Raw genomic sequence first — 17,635 nt, 5'->3', positions numbered from 1 at the left:
TTGTTTTAATATTCAGTATGTGGCTTTCAGCCGAATTTTATGTAAAGTATTTTAAGATATGGCCTTCAGTCGTCTGAAAAAAATCATAATAAGACAATTTTCTCTCTATCTTAATTTTGTATTCCAGACCCTAAGCCTTGAGTTGTTCCATGATCATTATATGGCCTTCAGCCAAACCTTATGTGAAATATTTTAAGATAAGGCCTTCAGCCAACTTAAATTAAAATTAGAAAGGTCTTTGTCTAAAACTTTTTAAAATTTCCATTCTGGAGTCCTTGTTATCCAGCCCTTAAGCTCTCAGTTCTTCTGTTTTGTAACTAAGGCCTTCAGCCGTGTGTATTCCTTAAAGAAAATTTAATAACTTGTGTTCTGGCCTTTTGTTTCTGAATTCTTTTAAACACATGTGTGATTAAGTGTTTTTAGCAAATAAAGTAGGTATGTTTGTGCAACTAGCAGCAACTGATTTTGGCCCCTTTCCACAGTCTGGTCCTTTCTGTCCTGCGAAATCACATTTCAGTCGTTATCCTGAAGGAAGTCATTCACTAGATTTGCACGATGGGGGTGCTAATTGTCGTCCATGAAGACGAATGCCTCCCCAATATGCTGCCGATATGGTTGCACTGTCGGTTGGAGGATAGCATTCACGTATCGTACAGCCGTTACAAAATTTGTAAGGTGAAATGTTAAAATTTATTTGTGGCCCTTTTTATGAATCTGTGAAATTTAAATAATAAACTACCTTCCATGACCACCAGTAGCGTACGGCGGCCCCACATAATGCCACCCCAGAACAGCAGGGAACGTCCACCAAGATGCACTCACTGGACAGTTGCCTCCAAACACATCTCCTACGATTGTCCGGTTGAAGGCATATGCGACACTCATCGCTGAAGAGAACGTGATACAAATCCGGAGCGCTCCATTCGGCATGTTGATGGGCCCATCTGTACGACGCTGCATGGTGTCGTGATTGCAAAGATGGACATCGCCATGGACGTCGGGAGTAAACTTGCGCATCATGCAGGCTACTGCGCACAGTTGGTGTTGTAAGACGCCGTCCTGTGGCTGCACGAAAAGCATTATTCAACACGGTGGCATTGCTGTTAGGGTTCCTCCGAGCCATAATCCGTAGGTAGCGGTCATCCACTGCAGTATTAGCCCTTGGCGACCTGAGCGAGGCATGTCATCGTCAGTTCCTGTTTCTCTGTATCTCCTCCACATCCGAACAACATCGCTCTGGTTCATTCCGAGCCGCCTGGACACTTCTCTTATTTAGAGCCCTACCTAGCACAAGGTAACAACGCTGACGCGATCAAATCGCGGTACTGATCGTCTAGCATGGTTGAACTACAGACAACATGAGCCGTGTACCTCCTTCCTGGTGGAATGACTGGAACTGATAGGATGTCGGACCCCATCCGTCTAATAAGCGGTGCTCATGCATGGATCTTTACGTATTTGAGCAGGTTTAGAGTCATCTCTGAACACTCAAAGGAACTGTGTCTGTGATACAATATCCACAGTCAACGTCTGTCTTCAGCAGTTCTCGGAACCGGGGTGATGCAAAACCTTTTTTTGATGTGTGTAAATACGAGTGTTAATCTGTCTAAGTTAGTGTACAATACTCAGTATTCATGTTTATTAGTGTCATTTAGACTGGATACATTGAAGGTAGCAGCTTTTATATGTTTTATTACGTCATTTTTGGCGTGTACGTAAACGTTTTTTTACATTATAAATACGAGGGGTAATCAGTCTAAGTTAGCATACAATACTCAGTATTCATGTTTATTAGTGTCATTTAGACTCGATACATTGAAGGTAGCCGTTTTTATACGTTTTATTAGGAAAAGTGATACTGTCAGTGAATTCTAACCTCACTTGTATGCGTTTGACTAGCGCAATCTGCTAGCAAACGTAAAATACGTGGTAAATTAGTGTTACACTACAATATATGAGTAAATCATTGTTTTAATACAATATCTGAGCCCTTCTTACATACGCTCTAGTTAGCAGAAAGCTCGCCGTGTGCTTAATTTCCTTGGCTTGTCATGGTCCTTAGTGATCGTGTAGCGTAAACCCATCGCTTTCTATAAAGCAGAGCTTGTATTTGTGCTTTACATTCTGGACTCTTAAAGTTAACTCAATGTTTTGTTTTGTGCCTGCATTCGTCAGTGTATAATACTCAGTATTTCCTTTTATTGGTGTCATTTAGACTCGATGAATTGGAGGTAGAAGTTTTTATAGTTTTATTAGGTCGCTTTGCGTGTACATAAACGTTTGTTTACCTTATATACACGCGGGACAAACAGTAGGTGTAGCTTACCATAATCGACTGTTTAATTCTTTAATAATATTCGCTAGCTAGCCCCTAGCAGTTTAATGTAGGTCAGTGTTTATTTTTCTTTAGAATTCACTATATAACCCCCAGCAGGAAAAAAAAACAACAGATCTAGCTTCTACCATACATTTTCATTGTTTTTCATTGTTGAATGTCCTTCGCCAACTAGTGTGTAGCTGTTGACCTTGTGTGGCAGTAGGTTTCCTTAACTTTCTTATAGTAAATCACATATTAGCTAGATAAATAGAGACTGTGTCTGTTGTGTGCGGTTGCAGGAGGAGTACGCCACATTAAACAGGCTCCAGAGTGCCATCTTGGATGGGGTGCCTGGGGCAGTCTCTTCTGCTGTACTATATGTGCAGGGGGGGGGGGGGGGGGGGATGGGGGAGTGTCACAGGTCTCTGTCACTGAGCCAACCTCAGGTGCAACTGAGCCGGCCGGCCGACTCTCACCTCAGTGTGGGTGGCGTACTGTGTCGAGGCCTCGAGCCTCAAGGAGAAGGCTGGATGGGGGGCGCAGGCTCCTGCCAAATCCCATGCTCTTTGCTAATAGATTCAGTGTGCTATTTGATGCTACGGGGGGAGGCTGAGCTAGATCAGAATGCACCTTCTGCCAGGATAGTGGCCGCTCCTTCAGCAAGATCCGGAGAGGCACATGGGGATAGGGGTTTGTTAGTTATTTGGAGCTCCAATGTTAGGCAGGTCATGGAGCCACTCAAGAACATAGCGGCTAGGGCGGGGAAGAAGTCCAACGTTCACTCGGTGTGCTTCTGGGGGTCTTGTGCGGGATGTGGAAGAGGCTCTTCCGGCAGCTATCGAGCGTGCGGGGTGCAGCCAGCTGCAGATTGTTGCACATGTCGGCACCAATGATGCCTGTCGTCGGAGTTCCGAGGATATCCTTGGATCCTTTCGACGGCTGGCTAAATTGGCAAAGGCGCCTTAATCTCTCGAGGAGTGGAAGCCAAGCTGATGATTTGCAGCATCGTACACAGGGTGGACCGGGATCCTCTGGTTTGGAATAGAGTGGAGAATCTAAAACAGAGGCTACGCCGACTCAGTGACTAAAATGGTTGCAGATTTCCTCTACCTACGCTATAGAGTAGAAGGCTGTAGGACCCCTCTCAATAGATCAGGCGTGCACTACACACAGGAAGCAGCTATATGTGTAGTGCAGTACTTGCGGCGTGCACATGTGGGTTTTTTAGATTAGGTGCTTCCACTCGGGAAACAAACAGTTGGCTTCAAAAATTACCAGTTCATGTCACTGTCACGTATGTGGGTGTGCCAACTGTAAAAATTGTTAGTTCGCCTAAACTGGTCACTCCAAAGGATTTAAATATGCTAAATCTCACGTTAGTAAATTGTCGAAGTGTCTGTAGCAAGAACCCCTAGTTACTCTCCGAAATAAACAGATTGTAATTGAGTAATGCCAATATTGTATTAGGTACAGAAAGCTGGTTGAAGCCACACATAAATAGCAGTGAAATTTTGAACTCGGATTGGACAATATTTAGGAACGATATGACTGATGCTAAGGGCGGGGGTGTGGTTTGTTCATTGCAGTTAAAAGCTGTTTAAACGCAGTTGAGATTGATACTGGATCGGACTGTGAAATAGTGTGGATAAAGCTGCCAATCAGACAAGGAGTGATCATTTTATTAGGATGTATTTACAGACCACCAGCATCCGCAACAAAGGTCGCAGAACGTTTCAGGGAAAGTCCTGAGTACATAGGAAATAAATATCCAAATTACGCGTTAGTTATAGGTGTAGACTTTGATCTGGCGTCCATTGACTGGGAAAAATACACGTTTATCACAGGGGGCAGAAGCAAAGACTCGTGTTATTCTAGGAGCGCTCTCAACATACAACTTTGAGCAATTGGTTACAAAACCAACTCGAGACGGGAACATATTAGATATCTTGGCGACAAACAGACCTGATCTTTTTGAGGAAGTTAATCTATAAAAAGGTATTAGCAAACATAATATCGTTGTGGCTTCCATGTCAGTGGAGTTTTCTTGTTTGGGAAAGCAAACAAAAGTGTCATTAATGAATTTCTTCATAGTCAGCTCTAAGCATTCACCGCGGGACACAAAGTTGCTGAGCACGGAATTTAAAGGCATTGTCCACCCTGTGCTAGAGAAATATGCGCCTAGCAAAAATATAGGGGAGGGGGGGGGGGGGGGAGGATCCACATTGGTTCAGCAAACATATTAGGAAATTGCTGAGTGAGCAGAGAATTTTGCACAGTAGTTTTAAACGTAGTCACTGCCCTGCTGAAAAACAGAAATTATGCGAAATGAAAGCAGCTATCAAAAGGCCAATGAGAGATTCTTTTAACGAATTTGAAAGCAATATTTTATCTGTAGATTTTAAAAATAACCTCAAAAAATTTTGACCGTACTTAAAACCTATGAACACTACAAATAATTCAATATCTTCTCTTGCTGACAGTACGGGTAAAGTAACGGATGATGATAAACTGAAGGCAGAAATTCTGAACCCAGCTTTCAAAAACTCGTTTACGGTAGAGGACTGCAGCACTATTCCTCCTTTCAATTATCTAACAAACGCAAGGATGGCTGACATAGTGTTTAGTGTACCTGGGATTGTAAAACAGTTCAGATTCTTAGACACCAGGAAGGCGTCTGGCCCAGACGGTATCCCCTTAAGATTTTATGTTGACTGTGCTGCAAATATAGCACCATTCTTATTCATCATCTATCAGAGATCATTGGAACAGCGGAAAGCTCCACGGGACTGGAAGAAGGCCCAGGTGGTAGCAACCTATAAAAAGGTTAGAAAATCGGATGCACATAATTTCCGGCCAGTTTCACTGGCATCGATTTGTTGTATAATCATGGAACATATTTTGTGTTCGGACATAATGACCTTTCTAGACTCTGAGATGCTCATCTGCAGAAACCAGCGTGGTTTTGCGAGACACAGCTGGCCCTCTTTATGCATGATATACAACAGGCTCTAGATACTGGCTCCCAGATTGATGCCATATTCCTCTACTTTCGAAAGGCGTTCGAGACAGTTCCGCACTGTCGCTTGCTACAAAAAGTGCGCGCTTACGGTCTATCCTATGGCATATGCGGTTGGATAGAACATTTTCTAACAGACAGGGAGCAGTATGTCGTCCTGAAGGGGGAGACTTCAACAGAAACAAGCGTAACATCAGGTAGTGTAATAGGTCCGCTGCTTTTTACCATTTACATAAACAATCTGGCTTATGGTATTGACAGCGGCATTAGACTGTTTGCCGATGATGCTATAGTCTACAGGGAAGCAGGATCACACGAAAGTTGTGAACAAATCAATGAAGATTTACAGAAAATAAATGCTTGGTGTAATGACTGGCAGCTATCTCTCAATATCAGTAAGTGTAACCTACTGCGTAGAACAAGGCGAAAATCCCCATTAATGTACGAGTACAAAATAAATTCCCAGTCTTTGGAAGCTGTAACATCCGTCAAGAATCTGGGTGTGACTATTCGAAAGGATTCAAATGGAACTATCAGTTTACACAAGTAACGGTAAGGCGAACTCGAGATTGCCGTTTATTGGTAGAATTCGGAAGGGATGCAGTCCTTCAACAAAGGAAATTGCTTACAATACTTTAGTTCGCCCAGTCTTACAGTATTGTTCGTGCGGCTGGTCCGAGGGGAGGTTCGAGTCCTCCCTCGGGCATGGGTGTGTGTGTGTGTTTGTCCTTATGATAATTTAGGTTAAGTTGTGTGTAAGCTTAGGGACTGTTGACGTTAGCAATTAAATCCCATAAGATTTCACACACATTTGAACTATTTTTTTTTTGAACAGTTTGTTAGAGTGTATGGGTCCCTTACCAGTTGGGTTTAATTCAAGAGATTGAAAAGGTGCAAAGAAGAACGGCAAGAGTCGTGACTGTACGCGAGAGCGTTACAGATCTCATAGAAAGATTGAAGTGGGACACTCAGATAGACGACGCGCTAAACGGAAGGGGCTGCTCACTAAATTCCAAAATCCGATCTTCGCCGAGGATGTAGAGCATATATAATTACCACCAACTTTCATATCGCGCAATGACCACCATTCAAAGATAAGGGCAATTAGAGCTCGCACAGATGCGTTCCGACAGTCGCTTTTCCCTCGCGCGATCGGCAAGTGGTACTTTGGCGTGAATAGTGCCCTCCGCCACACACCGACATGTGGCTAGCGGAGTGTATATGTAGATGTAGATATACAGATGTAGATACGAAAGTAGCCCAGAAACGGCCGAACTGCTTAGCCGTGTCAGAGATGCTCGTTCCCAGCCACCGAGCCCTAACAATCTGCCCTCTGTCGTTTTTGTCTACTCATTTGTGGCCTGTATCGTCGCTAAAGTGATTCCCCATTCTCGTTGACTCTGCTTACATACTGTCCCTTCCTCTACTTATGTACTTCCCGTACTGTTCATGGACGCGCAGCGCCCCTAGCCGGTATTCATTCGTGGTGATGAATCTGTAAGTAGGCTGTTTAGGTTTTCTTATTGGTAACGCCACATAGCGCTCTGTATGAAAAATCACTGGCTGTGTTGTGCGCAGTCTGTGGCTAGTTTGCATTGTTGTCTGCCATTGTAGTGTTGGGCAGCGGCAGCTGGATGCTAACAGCGCGTAGCGTTGCGCAGTTGGAGGTGAGCCGCCAGCAGTGGTGGACGTGGGGAGAGAGATGGTGGAGTTTTGAAATTTGTAAGAATTGGTGTCATGAACTGCTATATATATTATGACTAGTGAGGTAAATACATTGTTTGTTCTCTATTAAAATCTTTCATTTGCTATCTATGCCTATCAGTAGTTAGTGCCTTCAGTAGTTTGAATCTTTTATTTAGCTGGCAGTAGTGGCGCTCATTGTATTGCAGTAGCTTGAGTAACGAAGATTTTTGTGAGGTAAGTGATTTGTGAAAGGTATAGATTAATGTTAGTCAGGGCCATTCTTTTGTAGGGATTATTGAAAGTAAGATTGCGTTGCGCTAAAAATATGGTGTGTCAGTTTAAGCACAGGCGTGTATAATTGTTGTAAGGGGACGTTTCATATGTCGACCCTTAGCCAAGGATACCTCACTGGAATCTTCTGATTTTTTCTTGTAGTTTGTGCAATTAATGTAGATTTTGTTTATTGCTAGCGTGTAATTGTAGAGGGAATCTCCTTTGTAGTTGTAGTCTTTCATTGTTGTACAGTACAACAGTTGTGGCATGCATGTAGAATTGCATGTAGAATTTCGCAGCTGAGCTTGCAATTAATTACATATTATTTTCTATGTTAATGTATTCTCTTAATTTTACTCTTCAAATTGTTTTTTTTCTGTGTTGTCGTGTGAAATATTGTGACAATAATGGCGTGTGAAAAACGTAATACTAGGCTCCAAAGTAAACTGAGAAATGACAGTGAAGACGAAAGCAGTGTGTTAGCGCCACCGAGTAATGAATTAACTAATGTTCAAAGTAGTAATTTGGTAATTGTACATAGGGAAATGGAGCGGGCTGCAAACAATGGTGTAGACAGTGAAATAAGTAGTGAACAGGGAACAATTATCGATCGATCAGTCGGCAACAGCTCGCCTCAGGATTCCGAAATGACAGGACACATTCTTGCAAATACTGTAGATTCAGTTTTTGCGTCCTCACAGCTTTCTCAAATAAGTCAAGACACATTTTCTGTTTTTCAAACTGCGAATATTGCCGGTTCAAATGCATTGCCGAATAGCACTAAGGAACATGTTTCAGACACCAGTGCATTGTTATTACAATTAATGCAACAAATGGGACAAAAGCTTCAAAAGTTAGACACAATGGAACAAAATCAGAGACAAACACAGCAAAAGCTTCTAAAGTTAGACACAATGGAACAAAATCTTCAAAAGTTAGATAGAATGGAACAAAATTAGAGACAAACACAGCAAAAGCTTCTAAAGTTAGACACAAAATCTTCAAAAGCTAGACACAATAGAACAAAATCAGAGACAAACACAGCAAAAGTTAGACGCAATGGAGCAAAAGCTTCAAAAGTTAGACTCAGTGGAACATACACTTGAACAAACACGTGAAGATTTAACTACTGAATTACATAAAATCGAATCGAAATGTCAAAAAGTCTGTAATGACGTAAAAACACAAATTTGTGAGCATTTCCAACCTATTTTTTCGTGGCATGAAAATGCATTACAGAATCACGAAGCAGCCATAAAAGAACTGCAAACTATTGTTCATGAAAATCATGAGACCTTGCAAGCTAAAATTGACTCAGTTGCATCTACCGATTCGGTTACGCAACTTGCAAAAACTCAAGCGAACTTAAAGGACACAGTAGATACTCTGAAAATTGGTTCAGAAAGACACATGGAGTACATTAATTCATTATCAGAAAAAGTAGTTGAACTTTCGGATCAGCTAAATAATTTATCTACGAAGGTAGATGATAATCCGAATGACACAAAACCGGTAGTCTTTAATCACACAGAAGAGTTCGAACAAATTAGGAAATTCAAACAAAATCAGAATCAAATTAATACGCAACACCAAAGAAAAATCCGGGAAGTACAAGATCAGCTGACACAGGTAATACAAGAATTACGTATTTCAGAGGACACTCGCACTCCAATACGGGAAGAGGGACATAAAAATACGGAACTGCCACAAAATAACAACACAGGGCACTTTGGAGATTATGAAAGAAATTGGCAAAGTACACCGAATTTTGAGATGGAACCGCCGAAACGACGTAACAATGACCGACATGCGACTCGCCGACATGATGATTTTGACTATAAGCTCTTCATTACTACACGTAATTTAAAAACATTTAAGAATTCTGGCAACGACATTCATCCACAAGCGTGGCTCCATCAATTCTCTCATTGTTTTCCTCCCAACTGGTCACTAGAGCACAGATTAGAATTTATGTGTGGCTACTTAGAGAATGAACCAGCTGTAAGAATGCGATCGGTCATTCATGATTGCCACAGTGAAGGAGAATTTTATCATGCCTTCCTCTCAGCATATTGGTCTCAAGCTACAAAAGACTGAGTAAAACATAGCATCATAATGATGAAACATTTCGAACAATCTGAATTTTCCAGTCTTGTGAAATATTTTGAAGACATGTTACATAAGAATCAGTATCTTTCAAACCCATACAGCCCCACAGAATTCATCCACATTTGCTTAATGAAATTGCCTGAACATTTACGACATATTATTTTGGCAGGACGATGCAAAGACGACACTGAAGCTTTTCAGGAACTGTTACAAGAATTAGAAATTGACACTGACAATCGCGGAATGCGAAAACAGGAACACAACAATTACAGGTCACATCCTTCGCAATTCCGCTATGAAAGAAATAATAACTGGACACGACAAGGCTATTCTCACAATACAAATCGCGACCAAAACAGACACCATCCATATGACAACCACTGGCAGCGTAATAGTTACAGAGAAAGATCGCATTTCCGTAGTAATGAATATCACAGAGACAATCAGAGAAACAGACAATACGGGAACCAGAACTATTATTCTCAAGGGAGACAGAATAACGTCAGACGCAACGGTCCAGCGCGCAGTTACGATTCCGGGAGAAATTCTCCACCACATGACCGACAAACAAGAAACTATGTAAACTACCGACAAAACGACAGACCTGAATTTCACCAGAACTGGCGGGATTCAAACAGAGCTGGGCCTCTCGGCAAAGTGAATTTGTAGAAGTTAGGTCTCCTAATCCCAATAACGACGCACGCCAACAAAGAGATAGCAGACAATGACTCGCACTGCAGGCAGCCACGTGCGCCGGCTGGCTCAGAGAAAAATAACATAGGTGTTAACCTTGAGAAAAACTCCAGTATTCCTTACCGACGTAACCACATGATAATTGCGTTGAAACTGGAACTCTGCGTACTAGGAAGAGTAACGGCTTGCACCACATTTCACATATAAAACCGTTTATTGAAAGATAATCTGCTTTTTAACTTTGTCTTTGCCATAAAACATTTCACTTCACATTTCTAGTATGCTTTGTCACACTGAGAAACTGTTAACATGCAACAATGTTTGAAGTTTACTATCCAGTCTAGAACCTACGGAACATATTTAGACAATATTTACGAGTGCATTGTTTTAGTGAACAGACATCACTGTGTTATTGCGTGTGTACATTGTTTCTTGTTAGTTGCACGATTACGTAACAACTATAAGGCTCACATACTTAGAACATTTACCAGTATTGCTAATGGGACTTTAATGCAACATTTTGGTTTACTTGAAAATACATTTTGGATTTAAAGTACTTTCTGTGAGATACCAGATGATACAGTGGTTAGTTTATGTGACAGCTACACGATTTTATCACGACGCTACTAATGAGTGACAATTTACAATGTTGCTTTTGCAGTTTATCTGTTTTATATCTGCATAGCTTTTATGAATTTTTCTGGAAAGTAAATATGTTTTAGTAGTAACGTTTGTGGTATAGCTACAATGAGACAGCCTTTTCTGTAGCACAACAATACGTACAGTACAGTACTTACTTCATCACGGCAATAAGCGTAATAACTAAGATATCTATACGCAAAGCATTTCAATTTTGTTTATCATGAGGTAAGTACAATGACTTCTGCAGAACTTAGCTTTCGGAGGACGATAACTACGACACTTCCACAGAGATTATCTTACAACAAGACGCACAGTTTAGCGCTACAGTACACGTATTTGAGTGATTAATTTTGTACTTAAAACATTTATTTTTAAAGATATTTGAAGTACAATGATACAAAGGTTTTCCGTGATACATTTCATTCTATTGCTGTAATCTGAAACACCTGAGGATATAATTACATTAATCCTCAGGGGAGTACACGCCTACTTTGTGTACCATGTGTTTGGCAAGCACAAGGAGCCCTAGCTAATATGGTATTTGCTTATACAACTCTACACATTGGTACCATATTTCTCTAACACAGAATTACACAGCTATGTGATCGTTTAAATGAGAGACAAACATTTTTTATTTACTACGTCAGTGACACATGTTTACGCAATTACACAGTTGGATAATTTCACACTTATGAAATTGTATTTGGTCTGTACTTTGTGAAATGTTCATATTTTTTTGGAACCATTGTGACACTATGAGAGCTTTGAATGATATATTTGGTATGGGATCATGATTTTTAAAGTACGTTTGAGGTAGATGACACTTTTGACATGAGCAGAGAATTTTTTTAGGTTTTTGAAATTATTGGAGGAAGCTACGACGATTTTGAGAATTTGACTGAGGTGTTATGATGTTATTATTACGATGACGATGTGTATTATGCTGTTGTGGCATGTTTATAATCAATAAGCTGATGCTATATGAGGAATTTGATTATGCTACTTATTTGTTATGATGAAATATTGAAGAAGTGTGGACGAATATGTATATGTGTAATAAGATAAGGAATAATGAGTAGTGGTTAGGGACTCTGGTTTGTGAAAAAGGTGGTTCGAAACCAAGAATCGTACTTTAAGAGATGAAATGTATGTAAATGCGTGAATGTACCACAATGCCGCCGAAAATTTTTTGGACACTGTTATATCAATAGGATTTTGTTTCTACAGATGTGTAACGCAAATTCTTGACCTGTGAAATTTTTTATATGAGACTGCCACTGTAGCGGAAACTGGTGTCGTAAATATTTCGGTAAGACAGTTAAGAGACCACCTGCGCGTAATGCGTCGTCGGCACCCAGCTGGGCGACAGCCACCGGGAAACAAGCCATTAGTGTGTGCCTTTCAGAGGCACAGGTGGAGAAAAAAATGAAGAGACCATTACCCTCGCTATTGAAATTCCTTTGTAGAAAGCATCGCAAAAACGACACGCTCATTACTTGGAAGGATATTTTCTTACATATGCATACCTGACAATGACAAGCGTCTTTCTACGAGAGTTGAGAGAATTTGTACTAACTTATGAAATGTCACATGACTATTGAATGATATTTTTATGCTCTGCCTTTCATAGTTGCTTGTTTCATTTGATATCTGTTTTCCAGCTGTGTTACAGCATTGGTTTTATAAAATAAAAGTAAATGCATTTGCTAATGTGAAAACTTTCTGTCAACAGATCTGTTAAATAATAATTTTATGATCCACTTTCTTAAAAAAAGGAGCACTTGGAAAGGAAAGAACAATAAGAAGGGACTAGTAACAGGAACTGCATACATAATTTTCTTTTCAAGTACTTGGTAATTTATTTAATAGAATAAGTTGTGGTGCACCACTTTAATTACATAGTCATTAAGATGTGATTATAACTTTCCCTTATCTGCATTGTTGTCTTTAGTGTACTATTTTTTCTGCTTGTGAGTTTGTCATGTTTAGGTATAAGTTATTACATTTATTGCTGCTTGCTATGCTTACTTGCATTTTTTATTCATTGCTGTTTGTGTTAATCGTTTTGCGCTGCTGCATTGCGTCGTCCCTTAGTTTAGCATCTGAGCTCAGTAGATTTTAAGTTAGCTTAAGAGGGGGTAGACTATATAAGAAACTAACTATGATGAATTGGAAGAGAAGCATTGAGAAGCTATATGAAAATGATTTGACCAAAAAAAGTAGTGTATAGTGGAGAAAAACTATTTTTGAAAGAGGATGAGAAAAGTACAGAAAGCAGGTATAGATAGGACTTTTTGGAAATAATGAAGAACGAAGGGAGATCTCCGAGAAGTAAAGAAAGTTTTGATTGCAAAATACTGCAGTAAAACAAACCCTGCCCTTTCCTTGTGTTATCCCACTATGTGTTTGTGTACCCTTGTGTATTTATGTTCTTCCTGTCTTTAAATGTTTATCTGATAAGACTTATGTTGCAGAATTTTTCTAATACTAAGCTACATTCACTATGATGAAGAATACTGTTATCCTCAAATATAATTTGCATTAATAACATGCTATTTACTTTGTAAAGATGTTTACACATTATTTATTTTGTTTTGTTCTAATGCTCATGTGTGAAGTTGATGTTTCAAAAGTTATTCTGATCTTTTATGTATGTACTTATGTCGTAATTTTTGTAACACTGATGTATTTGCTATTTCGTTTCTTTTGTAAAGGCTGTACTACTGCAAATTATATCTGTAGTCTTATGTTCTTTAAAGATGTATTTTGTACCTTTGTTATTCTATTCTTATGTTATAAAATTGTAATTGACACCAGTTCATCAAATTAAGTAACTTGTAAATTATATTTCACTGCACACGTTTCTGTTGGTCATAGTATATGGACAATATGTGAGAAGTAGGGACTGATAGTGTTTGCACATGTCTTAATAACTCAGTAAGGGACTGGATAACAGCATTGCTGGTTCTAAGGACATTTCAAAAACAATTTTTGTGAGTGCACAAGTGGTGGTTGTGGACTTGCTATATTATCTGCAAGACTCTTCAATGGTGATTGTACGCCTTCACAGTCAAACAGATGGCTGCTGGCCATCTCTACAAGGACTATAGTGGGTCTGCACCTTCGATGGCACACCAATATCATTATTTCTACAAGGACTGCAGTGGGTCTGCACCTCTGGTGGGCCACCAATAGTAATCTCTGCCAGGACTACAGTGGGTCTGCTTTTTGATGACCTACCTACCGATAGTCTTCAACGTTGACTGACTCTGCTGTGGCCCATTACCTGTCTGCATGTCAAGAGTCAGCACTGTCTGTCCGTTGGAAGGACAACACTACTTCTTCGAGACTGCTTAGAAATCCACTACTTCCAAGTGCAATTTCTTTTATTGCTCAGACTTTGAGAAAAACACTGGAATTTTACTGTGATTAACGATCAGGACTGTCTTTATGGACTGTGAGAAAATTTTAGCTTTTGACCAACATTGTATCAATAAGTGTGTGCATTTGATGTCTTTGTTATAGTAATTATGAAAAATTTTATCAAATCATTATTGGCCACTGCCCAAAACAATTTGTAAAAATTTTTGTGGGGAGCATGGGGGCTATGTAAGTAGGCTGTTTAGGTTTTCTTATTGGTAACGCCACATAGCGCTCTGTATGAAAAATCACTGGCTGTGTTGTGCGCAGTCTGTGGCTAGTTTGCATTGTTGTCTGCCATTGTAGTGTTGGGCAGCGGCAGCTGGATGCTAACAGCGCGTAGCGTTGCGCAGTTGGAGGTGAGCCGCCAGCAGTGGTGGACGTGGGGAGAGAGATGGTGGAGTTTTGAAATTTGTAAGAATTGGTGTCATGAACTGCTATATATATTACGACTAGTGAGGTAAATACATTGTTTGTTATCTATTAAAATCTTTCATTTGTTAACTATGCCTATCAGTCGTTAGTGCCTTCAGTAGTTTGAATCTTTTATTTAGCTGGCAGTAGTGGCGCTCGCTGTATTGCAGTAGCTTGAGTAACGAAGATTTTTGTGAGGTAAGTGATTTGTGAAAGGTATAGGTTAATGTTAGTCAGGGCCATTCTTTTGTAGGGATTATTGAAAGTAAGATTGCGTTGCGCTAAAAATATTGTGTGCCCGTTTAAGCACAGTCGTGTACAATTTTTCTAAGGGGACGTTTCATAACTTATATACTTCCCTTACTGTTCATGGACGCGCAGCGCCCCTAGCCGGTATCCATTGGTGGTGATGAATCGTCATAATATTTTGCATGCTGATATGGTCGTAACACCAAGACCCTACAGTCTAGTAAGAGATTAAACTTGAAATGGCTTCGCTATTGGTTGCTCAGAGTAGCCCTGCAGATCGGCAGAAGCCTTGAGTGAGGACTGACTGTGTGTTCCGCAGAGCTGTGGGCGCTGGTGAACAACGCCGGGGTGTCGGACGTGGGGGAGGCGGAGCTGGCGCCCCTGGAGGCGTTCGAGCGCACCCTGGCCGTCAACACAGTGGCTGTGGTGCGCGTCACGCAGGCCTGTCTGCCACTCATCCGGCAGGCCAAGGGCCGCATCGTCACCGTCGCCAGTCCCCTGGGTACGTAAGCAGCACCACCGAGGACTGCAACAGCACAGCAGCTGCTGCGAGCTCGTAGTGTAGCGCCACTAACTGGCCTAACATTGTTTTCCATCCCAACATTATGAGGCCTCGATCTGACCCAACCAACCCATTGCCAATGACTGCTGGATATCTACACCACCAAAATGCTGTCTCTCTCTCTCTCTCTCTCTCTCTCTCTCTCTCTCTCTCTCTCTCTCTCTCTTCAGCCTCTTCCACCATAACCCTCCTTCCCAATCTCTCTCTCCATATCATCCTCCTCCACTCTTGCTCTGTCCATCTCATCATCCTCCACACTGCCTACAGGGTGTTACAAAAAGGTACGGCCAAACTTTCAGGAAACATTCCTCACACACAAATAAATAAAAGATGTTATGTGGACATGTGTCCGGAAACGCTTAATTTCCATGTTAGAGCTCATTTTAGTTTCGTCAGTATGTACTGCACTTCCTCGATTCACCGGCAGTTGCCCCAATTGAAAAAAAGGTAATGTTGACTTCGGTGCTTGTGTTGACATGCGACTCATTGCTCTACAGTACTACCATCAAGCACATCGGTACGAAGCATCAACAGGTTAGTGTTCATCACGAACGTGGTTTTACAGTCAGTGCAATGTTTACAAATGCGGAGTTGGCAGATGCCCATTTGATGTATGGATTAGCACGGGGCAATAGCCGTGGCGCGGTACGTTTGTAACGAGACAGATTTCCAGAACGAAGGTGTCCCGACAGGAAGACGTTCGAAGCAACTGATCGGCGTCTTAGGCAGCACGGAACATTCCAGCCTATGACTCGCGACTGGCGAAGACCTAGAACGACGAGGACACCTGCAATGGACGAGGCAATTCTTCGTGCAGTTGACGATAACCCTGATGTCAGCGTCAGAGAAGTTGCTGCTGTACAAGGTAACGTTGACCACGTCACTGTATGGAGAGTGCTACGGGAGAACTAGTTGCTTCCGTACCATGTACAGCCTGTGCAAGCATTATCAGCAGCCTCCACGGGTACACGTCTGCGAATGGTTCATCCAACAATGTGTCAATCCTCGTTTCAGTGCAAATGTTCTCTTTACGGATGAGGCTTCATTCCAACTTGATCAAATTGCAAATTTTCACAATCAACATGTGTGGGCTGACGAGAATCCGCAAGCAATTGTGCAATCACGTCATCAACACAGATTTTCTGTGAAATTTTGGGCAGGTATTGTTGATGATGTCTTGATTGGGCCCCATGTTCTTCCACCTACGCTCAATGGAGCACGTTATCATGATTTCATACGGGATACTCTACCTGTGCTGCTAGAACATGTGCCTTTACAAGGACGACACAACAGGTGGTTCATGCACGATGGAGCTCCTGCGCATTTCAGTCGAAGTGTTCGTACGCTTCTCAACAACAGATTTGGTGATCGATGGATTGGTAGAGGTGGAACAATTCCATGGCCTCCACGCTCTCCTGACCTCAACCCTCTTGACTTTCATTTATGAGGGCATTTGAACGCTCTTGTCTACGGTGCCAAATGTAGAGACTCTTCGTGCTCGTATTGCGGACGGCTGTGATACAATACGCCATTCTCCAGGGCTGCATCAGCGCATCAGGGATTCCATGCGACGGAGGGTGGATGCATGTATCTTCGCTAACGGAGGACGTTTTGAACATTTCCTGTAACAAAGTGTTAGAAGTCACGCTGGTACTTTCTGTTGCTGTGTGTTTCCATTCCATGATGAATGTGATTTGAAGAGAAGTAATAAAATGAACTCTAACATGGAAAGTAAGCGTTTCCGGACACATGTCCACATAACATATTTTCTTTCTTTGTGTGTGAGGAATGTTTCCTGAAAGTTTGGCTGTACCTTTTTGTAACACCCTGTAGACCCTCTTAGCACCTCTCTCTGTCCATCTCCTCCTTCTGCCTCACTATCTGTTCATCTTCTCCTCCCCTTTCTCCTCTGTCCAGCTTATTCTCCCTTTCTCTCTATACATCTCCTCCTCCCCCCTTGACCCTCTGCTCAGCTATGTCCATCCACAGATGTAGTCGCTGCAAGATATGCTGATGTTACTGACACAACACACCATCTCCCTTGTCCATCTCTCCATCTCTTCCTCTCCACTCCTTCTATCCATTCACTCTGTCTGCCCCTCCATCTCAGCCTCCATCACAAACCCTCTGTCCATCTCCTCTTCCCCCATTACCTGTCTACCTCATTCTCTCCCCCTCTCTCATTATCCATCTCCTCTCCTCCCCCCTCCATCTGCTCTAGTCTATATCAGCATGTGCAGCACGTGTAAAGCAT

At 41.5% G+C, this 17,635-nt stretch overlaps 1 protein-coding gene across 1 annotated transcript in view; it reads left to right on the top strand.

Annotated features, from left to right (window-relative positions):
• Positions 1-17,635, top strand: part of LOC126283210 (short-chain dehydrogenase/reductase family 9C member 7-like) — a 127,399-nt gene that overhangs the window by 50,662 nt on the left and 59,102 nt on the right. The window contains exon 4 of the mRNA XM_049982254.1: positions 15,139-15,321. Within this exon, the coding sequence (XP_049838211.1) occupies positions 15,139-15,321 (183 nt within the window). The remainder of the gene's footprint in view (positions 1-15,138; positions 15,322-17,635) is intronic.

The sequence above is a fragment of the Schistocerca gregaria genome, chromosome 1 (assembly GCF_023897955.1).
Source record: "Schistocerca gregaria isolate iqSchGreg1 chromosome 1, iqSchGreg1.2, whole genome shotgun sequence".
Lineage (NCBI taxonomy): Eukaryota > Metazoa > Arthropoda > Insecta > Orthoptera > Acrididae > Schistocerca > Schistocerca gregaria.
This window is presented reverse-complemented; position numbering and strand designations above follow the sequence as displayed.